This window comes from Lagenorhynchus albirostris, chromosome 4 (assembly GCF_949774975.1).
Source record: "Lagenorhynchus albirostris chromosome 4, mLagAlb1.1, whole genome shotgun sequence".
Classification (NCBI taxonomy): Eukaryota; Metazoa; Chordata; class Mammalia; order Artiodactyla; family Delphinidae; genus Lagenorhynchus; species Lagenorhynchus albirostris.
In genome coordinates, this window is record NC_083098.1 from 17906687 (window position 1) to 17916690 (window position 10004).

General features: G+C 41.8%; 1 protein-coding gene across 1 annotated transcript; it reads left to right on the forward strand.

Annotated features, from left to right (window-relative positions):
- The first annotated feature begins 854 nt into the window (after window positions 1–854).
- C4H4orf17 (chromosome 4 C4orf17 homolog) lies at window positions 855–9620 on the forward strand. The gene is made up of 4 exons (XM_060147489.1): window positions 855–1117; window positions 7369–7450; window positions 8799–8985; window positions 9605–9620. The coding sequence occupies exons 1-4, from the start codon at window positions 926–928 to the stop codon at window positions 9618–9620; spliced, it is 477 nt and encodes a 158-aa protein (XP_060003472.1). The 5' UTR covers window positions 855–925.
- Window positions 9621–10004: the final 384 nt, after the last annotated feature.

Genomic DNA, 10004 nt, shown 5'->3' on the forward strand with positions numbered 1-10004 from the left:
GCAGTACCCTTTGTTCTCATCAACTCCCTACCTGTCCTATGTATTCTTTTATTCACTCATGCATTCAGTAAATATTTATTGTGCTATCACAGAGGGTGGATTCTACCCATATATATGGAAAGCCTCCTGGGAAAAAAAATCCCCAAGTAATTCATTGGTACACCCAGGGTTGAGAATCATGTTTCTAAATGTAGTCAACCTGAAATAATAACTTGAGTCAATGGTAGCTCACATTTCTGTAAGACAGTTTTGTAGAAATTATTTTAATTGTTCATTCTGCTTATCCAAGAGGTAGAATGTCAACTCCACTAGTGAAAGCAATCTACTGGTGGAAGCAGATGTTCCAATTTATCAACAGTATCTTTTTGAAAGGGCTATACATAAGTCTTCATTGAGTTTTACCTTCTAAAGGGTTTATTAGTTTAGGAAACTGACCACAGCAGTTGCTGCCTCCATTCTGGCTCTTCATGCTCTAGCTGACCTGGACACAGCCAAGTCTGTGGATGGCATGTTGCCGCCACCTAGTGGTGAACATGGAACTTTAACCTTGTGACTGGAATAAAAATCTCTTTGAGGGAATTGGTAGAGTTGGAGTAGCAACATCAGTTTGAAAACAACCTTGAATCCCCTCTTGCCCTCAAACAAACAAAAAACCCACCCAACCACCCTGATATATTCCTTCGACAAGTTTAGGTATTCTCTAACTTTTTTGAAAAGGGCACACCAACGCTCATTTCCCCCTTTTCTCTATTCACACCCTACAGTAATTTTTCCTTCATTAAACAAAAAGTCAGAAATAAACTATCAACCCTAACCTCTCAATATCTGTGAAATATCTAATGTGGATATGCAAACGACAGAGAATGCTGGTTCAACCTTTTTAATGAACCCTTAAACATCAAATGCATAGCGCTTCTTCTGATGAATGAAACATCTCTTCTCAGAGCCAGGAAAACAATTAAGAAGCACTCGGGAGGGAGACTTTCAAGATGGCGGACGAGTAAGACGCGGAGATCACCTTCCTCTCCACAAATACATCAGAAATACATCTACACGTGGAACAATTCCTACAGAACACCTACTGAACGCTGGCAGAAGACCTCAGACTTCCCAAAAGGTAAGAAGCTCCCCACGTACCTGGGTAGGGCAAAAGAAAAAAGAATAAACAGAGACAAAAGGATAGGGACGGGACCTGCACCAGTGGGAGGGAGCCGAGAAGGCGGAAAGCTTTCCACACACTAGAAGCCCCTTTGCGGGCGGAGACTGCAGGTGGCGAAGCGGGGAGGCTTTGGAGCTGCGGGGGAGAGCGCAGTAACAGGGGTGCAGAGGGCAAAGCGGAGAGATTCCCGCACAGAGGATCAGGGCCGACCGGCACTCACCAGGCCGAGAGGCTTGTCTGCTCACCCGCCGGGGCGGGCGGGGCTGGGAGCTGAGGCTCGGGCTTCGGTTGGAAGGAGAGGGAGAGGACTGGGGTTGGCGGCGTGAACACAGCCTGAAGGGGTTAGTGCACCACGGCTAGCCGGGAGGGAGTCCGGGGAAAAGTATGGACCTGCCGAAGAGGCAAGAGACTTTTTCTTCCCTCTTTGTTTCCTGGTGCGCGAGGAGAGGGATTAAGAGCGCTGCTTAAAGGAGCTCCAGAGACGGGTGCGAGCCGCGGCTAAAACCGCGGACCCCAGAGACGGGCCTGAGACGCTAAGGCTGCTGCTGCCGCCACCAAGAAGCCTGGGTGCGAGCACAGGTCACTGTCCACACCCCTCTTCCGGGGAGCCTGTGCAGCCCGCCACGGCCAGGGTCCCAGGATCCAGGGGCAACTTCCCCGGGAGAACGCACGGCGCGCCTCACGCTGGTGCAACGTCACGCCAGCCTCTGACGCCGCAGGCCAGCCCCGCACTCCGTGCCCCTCCCTCCCCCCGGCCTGAGTGAGCCAGAGCCTCTGAATCAGTTGCTCCTTTATAACCCCGTCCTGTCTGAGCGGGAAAAGACAACCTCAGGTGACCTACATGCAGAGGTGGGGCCAAATCCAAAGCTGGACCCCAGGAGCTGTGCGAACAAAGAAGAGAAAGGGAAATCTCTGCCAGCAGCCTCAGGAGCAGCGGATTAAAGCTCCACAATCAACTTGATGTACCCTGCATCTGTGGAATACCTGAATACACAACGAATCATCCCAAATTGATGCAGTGGACTTTGGGAGCAACTGTAGACTTAGGGTTTGCTGTATGCAACTGACTGGTTTCTGCTTTTAAGTTTATCTTAGTTTAGTATTTAGAGTTTATTATCATTGGTAGATTTGTTTATTGATTTGGTTGCTCTGTTCCCTTTTTTTTAATATACAGGTATATATATATATATATATATATACACACTTTTATTTTCCTTTTTCTCTTTTTGTGAGTGTGTATGTGTATGTTTCTTTGTGTGATATTGTCTGTATAGCTTTGCTTTTACCATTTGTCCTAGGGTTCTGTTTGGCCATGTTTTTTGTTTGTTTTTTTAGTATAGTTTTTAGCACCTGTTTTCATTGGTGGATTTGATTTTTGGTCTGGTTACTCTTTCTTTCTTTCTACTTTTTTTTCTTTTTATAATTACTTTTTAATCGTTTTCTATTTTTAAAATTTTTTTATTTCTTATTTTAATAACTTTATTCTCTCTCTCTCTCTCTCTCTCTCTCTCTCTCTCTCTCTCTCTTTCTTTCTTTCTTTCCTTTTTTCTCCCTTTTCTTCTGGGCTGTGTGACTGACAGGGTCTTGGTGCTCTGGCCGAGTATCAGGCCTGTGCCTCTGAAGTGGGAGAGCCAACTTCAGGACAATGGACCACCAGAGACCTCCCCGCTCCACGTAATATCAGTTGGTGAAAGCTATTCCAGAGATTTCCATCTCAACGCTAAGACCCAGCTCCACTCAACAACCAGCAAGCTACAGTGCTGGAGACCCTATGCCAAACAACTAGCAAGACAGGAACACATCCCACCCATTAGCAGAGAGGCTGCCTAAAATCATGTCCACAGACACCCCAAAACACACCATTGGACACTGTCCTGCCCACCAGAAACACAAGATCCAGCCTCATCCACCAGAACACAGGCACTAGTCCCCACCATCAGGAAGCCTACACAACCCACTAAACCAACCTTAGCCACTGGGGACACACACCAGAAACAATGGGAACTACGAACCTGCAGCCTGCAAAAAGGAGACCCTAAACACAGTAAGTTAAGCAAAATGAGAAGACAGAGAAACACACAGCAGGTGAAGGAGCAAGGCAAAAACCCACCAGACCAAACAAATGAAGAGGAAATAGGCAGTCTACCTGAAAAAGAATTCAGAATAATGATAGTAAAGATGATCCAAAATCTTGGAAATAGAATGGAGAAAATATAAGAAATGTTTAACACGGAACTAGAAGAACTAAAGAGCAAAGAAACAATGATGAACAACACAATAAATGAAATTAAAAATTCTCTAGAAGGAATCAATAGCAGAATAACTGAGGCAGAAGAACGGATAAGTGACCTGGAAGATAAAATAGTGGAAATAACTACTGCAGAGCAGAATAAAGAAAAAAGAATGAAAAGAATTGAGGACAGTCTTAGAGACCTCTGGGAAAACATTAAACACACCAACATTTGAATTATATGGGTCCCAGAAGAAGAAGAGAAAAAGAAAGGGACTGAGAAAATATTTGAAGAGATTATAGTTGAAAACTTCCCTAATATGGGAAAGGAAATAGTCCAGTCTGGTAAGCACAGAGAGTCCCATAAAGGATAAATCCAAGGAGAAACACACCAAGACACATATTAATCAAACTATAAAAAATTAAATACAAAGAAAACATATTAAAAGCAGCAAGGGAAAAACAACAAATAACATACAAGGGAATCCCCATAAGGTTAACAACTGATCTTTCAGCAGAAACTCTGCAAGCCAGAAGGGAGTGGCAGGACATATTTAAAGTGATCAAAGGGAAAAAGCTAAAACCAAGATTACTCTACCCAGCAAGGAGCTCATTCAGATTTGATGGAGAAATTAAAACGTTTATAGACAATCAAAAGTTAAGAGAATTTAGCACCACCAAACCAGCTTTACAGCAAATGCTAAAGGAACTTCTATAGGCAAGAAACACAAGAGAAGGAAAAAAACCTACAAAAACAAACCCAAAACAATTAAGAAAATGGTAATAGGAACATACATATCGATAATTACCTTAAATGTAAACAGATTAAATGCTCCCACCAAAAGATATAGACTGGCTGAATGGATACAAAATAAAGACCCGCATATATGTTGTCTACAAGAGACCCACTTCAGACCTAGGGACACATACAGACTGAAAGTGAGGGGATGGAAAAAGTATTCCATGCAAATGGGAATCAAAAGAAAGCTGGGGGCTTCCCTGGTGGCGCAGTGGTTGAGAGTCCGCCTGCCGATGCAGGGGACACGGGTTCGTGCCCCGGTCCGGGAAGATCCCACATGCCGCACAGCGGCTGGGCCCGTGAGCCATGGCCGCTGAGCCTGCGCGTCCGGAACCTGTGCTCCGCAACGGGAGAGGCCACAAGAACAGTGAGAGGCCCGCGTACCGCAAAAAAAAAAAAAAGAGGAATTGTACAGATGTTGTCAGGACATATAGGAGTAGATTTGGAGCTAAGAGAGTCTTCAAGGAGAAAGGAATCCAAAGAATGTTTAAGATATAATTAGAAAATGAAGAAAAGCATGGAAGAGCTCATTCCCAGTGAAGAGAGCTTCATATCTAAATGCTAAGATGTGAGAGCACTATCTATTCAAGGAACTAAAAGCAATGATATGGGTGATGCAGAGAGTGCAGGGAGAAGTTTATAAAAGACAGGGCTGGAGACTTAAGCAGAAACCAGATAATAAAGTATTTTATAAGCTATATTGAGGTGGCCAGATTTCATCCCAAGGGCTGAGTTACTTTGTAAGTACAAGAATTACATTGTCAGAGTTGTACTTTAGAAAAATCATTCTAGATATAATGTGCAGAATTAATTTGGGAGGGGGAAGAAAATTTCCAGCAAGGTACTCTGCTTCCAAACTGATAGATTAGGTTCATTAGCCTCCAACTGTAAACAGCAATATATCTGGGAAACAAACAAACAAACAAAAAACTGTTTCCAGGCACTGGACACCAGACAGCACAGGTTTATGACCAATAAGGGAAGTGAAACAATTGGGATAATTTCCACATTCAACCCAGATTTCTTCCTGGGGCACATTCCTAATCATGGCACAGAGAAGTGGAGCCCAAACAGAGAGTAAGAGCTTCACTAGGTAGAGAAAACAGAGTTTAGTGTTTGGGGATGCTGAAGTGGCTGGAATTCGCAAATTAAGATACTGAAGAAGAAGGATCTGTGGACAGAATGAGCTCCAGAAATCTGTATCGGGTTCCCTGAATCTTTAGCCCAATAAAAGCTGTATGTGCACAGGATGAGAGTCTGAGACCTGGCAGAAGAGAGCTAATGGGAGGGAGCATTTTGCTTAAAGATGATGGAGTTCTGATCTGCTAGAGTAGAGAGACCTTGCTGAACACACCAGGAATGCAGTTGAGACCCCAGAAAGGTCACACTTTAGAAAAAGAATAGGGTATACTAACCCACAGTAGGGGCTACCCTAGACCTACACTCAAACCCTAAAATCAAATTTCAACAGATCAAACTCACCCACCAATACATTAACTGGCTTCCAGAATAAAACTCAATGAAGAGAAAGTTTCCTAGGAGGACTTATTCTATCTTCTCTCACTAAAATGATAATTATAGTCTTTCAAAGTTGTAAATGAGTGACCTGTGAATTAGAAGAAGCTGGGAGTGATGTGCAATCACCATATTGATGACAAAATCATGAGAGGCAGAGTGGCCTAGGGAATAATATAATACCACAGGGCTATTTTTCTATTTTTGCCATGGACACTGATTTATTGTGAAATTAGGAGCAAATTTAACTTGTTCTCTTCTAGGATGAGGCATTATTGGGGACAGGAATCTTAATAATAGAACAAAGCTCAATAAAGGACAGTGGATTTTTCTGCCCTTTACTTTAAATTCTATATCTCCAGCACCTAGATCAATGATAGACACAGATATTTGTTAAATTCATAGTATTTTAAGAAAAGATTTCAGCCAGAAAGCCTAGGAAAAAGGATGTTGCAGTTGCAGAATTGATGATAGTTTAGACTGGGTCAAGGCTGTGGGGATAAAGAGAAATAGAGATATTTGAGAAATATTTAGAAGAAAGAATTTACTGAACTTGTTGGTAGTATGTTGTAGAAAAGGACAAGGGAGTTGTCCAGTGTGAATCCCAGGGTCTTGCTTGGACATATGTTCAATGTATGCTGGTGTGTCCACTGAGATAGGGGAACCAGGAGAAACAGCAAGTTTGGAGCAGGTTTTATGAAGAGAAAGCTGGGTTTAGCTTTAGATATTTGGGGTTCAAAATACCTACAGTATGTCTAAGTAGATACGTCTGGTAGGCAGATGGATATATAGGACCGAAGTTCAGGAGACAGGTTTGGATTTCAGATATGTCTAAATTCCAAGAACAGACACAATTTAGGGTAAAACTAGAAACATCTACATGTGCTTAATACTTTGGACTTTAATGCCTTATTATAGTCCATTTTTATTAGAATTATTTCATATATCTCCTCTGTCATCCACACTCAGCCCTTAACTCCAGATTAAGAAGTCAACGAAGGATTCTGATAGACTAGAGGTAATTGTATTCCTATCCTATTGGGCCAATCACTGTGTTCAGGGGACTGAGGAACAATGATGAATTCAGCTAGATTCACTCACTATAGAGAGGAGAAGTACAGATGGGGCAGTTCTGTGACTGGAAGAACCCCATGCTGCAGTGGGAAAGTATCAATTCCGAAAGAGAAGAAAAGTGAATTGCTCCTCCAGAAGATGTTAGTACTGAACAAACAAAACAAAACTGCATCGCCTAACCTAAACTATCACAGTTGACCCTTGAACAACACAAGTTTGAACTGTGTGGGTCCACTTATACATGGATTATTTTCAATAATAAATATGATAGTACTACATGATCTGTGGTTGGTTCAATCTGTGGATGTGGAACTGCGAATATGGAGGGACCACCTGTATGGAGGGCTGGCTCTAAGTTATAGCTGGATTTTCGACTGCTTGGAGGGTCGGCGCCCCTAACCCTGCCTTGCAGGGTCAAATGTACTTGTACTGAAGATGTTTTTTTCCTGTTTGAAATCTGGCTCCCAAGCTAAAATCCCAATCGACTTGAGCATCATGTACAGAGTGACATTTGGGAAGATGAGATTGTGAAGTAGGTAAAGGAAACCTTACAAACCTTGCTCACTATGTAACTCTAACGTTCTCTGTCAGGTTCTGGAAAAGATCTGTAACATTCTACGTACTGATTCTCTGGCAGAAGTTCTACAGTGGCTGCTCCATGCAAGTTCCAAAGGTGAGAGTAAGCATTTGTGAACACTGAGCTCAGTTTATTGTCAGAAACTAGGAATGTGCCAATGTCTGAAGTTTTCTGCCTTGGATTTGCAAAGACAAGGTTGCAGTATTATTTCCCTAATGTTTCAGTATCAGAGTCCTGTATATCCAACTGCACACAAGCTGGTCATACAATGACCCACAATCTGGTATGCCCCAAACTGAACTTCTTCGGGTGATGTGAAACACTTGTGTCCAGAGCTGGTTTGTGCTTTTCCTCCTGCGTCCGCACACCCAGGCTCTCCCTGAGCATATCTTCTGGCCTCCTGTGACCCCTGAATACAGCCTGTTTCCCTCCTTTTATGTGGATGGCGGTAGCACAGCCTTCCAAATTCCAGATTCTAACAGCTCTGCCAATTCCTCACCAAAACCATCAAGTCAGTCAACTCCCAGCCTCCTTTAGGCTCTTCTGACCTGTTCCATGAAAGCACATGCCAATCCCAAGTGAGATAACCATAAATAGCATAGAGCAGCTAACCTCAGACCTAGCTGGTCATCAGACTGACTGAGGCAAAACTGAGGTGAGTGGAGTCTGAGAATTGACATTTCTAACAAGTTCCCAGGTGACACTGATAAGCCTGGTCTGGGGACCACTCTTTGAAAATCACTGCAGTAATCAATGTTAGGAAATACCAATGTGTTAGGAACAGACTAATGTTTTTAAATGGGGAGTACTTTGGAGACAGTACCTTACCTCAGGAAGATTACTTGGCAGGCAATTGAGAAGTATTTGGGGATAAGGAGTTTTTAGTTATTCTTTTTTTTTTCCTTTTTAAGAATATAAATTTTAAAAATTTACACAAGTATTGAGTGCTTATTTGGGGGTGAAAAACAAATCAACCAGAAAAAAATAATAAAAGAGGAAAAATAATAAAATTATCACGGACATCACTTTAGTACTACTTTGGTATATATCTTTGTTGAGATGCTTAAAACTATTTATTATTTAACTATTAGTCTTTATTTTAATGAGATCGCATGGTACTAATACTTTTTATAGGTATCTTTATTTGTTTTTATTTGGCAGTGGCCTGTAGTCTGGGTTTTATACTCAATATTTTAAATGTATTCCACTGCCACTCAGGGACAAGTACGCCAGTGAGTACTCTGAGAGTGATACAATATCACAGGTCAACAGAAATTAGGTTGATGTGAATCACCTTTTCTACAGAAAATTTAACTCACACGTAGGTGCCTACCCAGAAAACAGATTACCTTTCACACTGGAGTGCTGAGTAAAAGAACTAATCCTGTGTTTCTAGCCAACATGATAATTACAACCTTCATGCCCCTCTCTTTTTTTAAATCAGAAAAGGAGTGGGTCTCAGCTTTGATTCATGCTGAACTGGCTGAGATAAACTTGTTAACTCCCGTCAGAAGAAAAGCCTCAGCGGAACTAGCAGCAGAGACTGGCAGGCCACCCAAAGTTAAACCCCCCTTAGATTCACCAGCAAAATCAGAAGTGCTAACCAGTTCTAGAGAAGGACAACAGAGCAGGTAATTAGGCCTAATGGCATGTGGTTCATAAAGACTTTGAATTCCCTTTTGTGTTTTGTTTGTTTGTTTTGCGGTGCGCGGGCCTCTCACTGCTGTGGCCTCTCCCGATGCGGAGCACAGGCTCCGGACGCGCAGGCTCAGCGGCCATGGCTCACGGGCCCAGCCGCTCCGCGGCATGTGGGATCTTCCTGGACCGGGGCACGAACCCGTGTCCCCTGCATCGGCAGGAGGACTCTCAACCACTGCGCCACCAGGGAAGCCCTGAATTCCCTTTTGGTTATCTTTCAAAACACTAAAATCGCTGAGGTTTTAAGTATCCTCCTTATTCAGTAAATGACAACAATGAGTGTTTGTTTTCTTTCATTTTCATAAACGTAATACGAGAAATCATTCTAAATTCTGTTGTTCAGAGCATTTGGCAGAGACCATGTCTTCCTTACCTAACAACCCATCTTTCTGAGAAAAGTTCCCTTTCCATTCAGGGTAAAGCAAGAGTAGCCACCCAGAAATCTAAGAAAATGCAGTGGTTTTTAGTTTATCTAAAAATAGAAGCAATAAAGAAAACCAAAATTGCATTGTTATTGTGTATTTTGTTAAATCACTTTTTTTTTTTGTCTAGAACAATGCAAGATTAAAATAAATTGCTCCACTTAATTTTCTCTGACGTATGCCTGGGGGCTGCCAGAGGGAAAAACAACTATTAAGGGAATTTGGAATTATTTCAGTAGAAATTTGTCTTAAGCTTTGTAATTTCAATGACAGAAGAAAATACATATTTATGTGTAACAGCATGGTGAAAGAATGTGGTAAGATGTTATTTAAGCTGTGAGAGAATATCTTGTTGCTTTAAAATTAAAAGTTGGGCAAATCTTAAATTCAGGGAAAATAAATAAAATAAATAAATAATAATATAAATAAAATATTATAAAATATTATTTTATATATTATTTATATAAAATATAAATAAATAAATAAATAAATATTCAAAACACATAACATGTCACTTTAAAAAGCATTAT

Coding starts and splice junctions, on each gene's coding strand:
- C4H4orf17 (XM_060147489.1), top strand. CDS start 926: ATGAAACATCTCTTCTCAGAGCCAGGAAAACAATTAAGAAGCACTCGG. Junction 1,118..7,368: donor GACCTCAGACTTCCCAAAAG/GTAAGAAGCTCC, acceptor GTTCTCTGTCAG/GTTCTGGAAAAGATCTGTAA. Junction 7,451..8,798: donor GCTCCATGCAAGTTCCAAAG/GTGAGAGTAAGC, acceptor TTTTTAAATCAG/AAAAGGAGTGGGTCTCAGCT.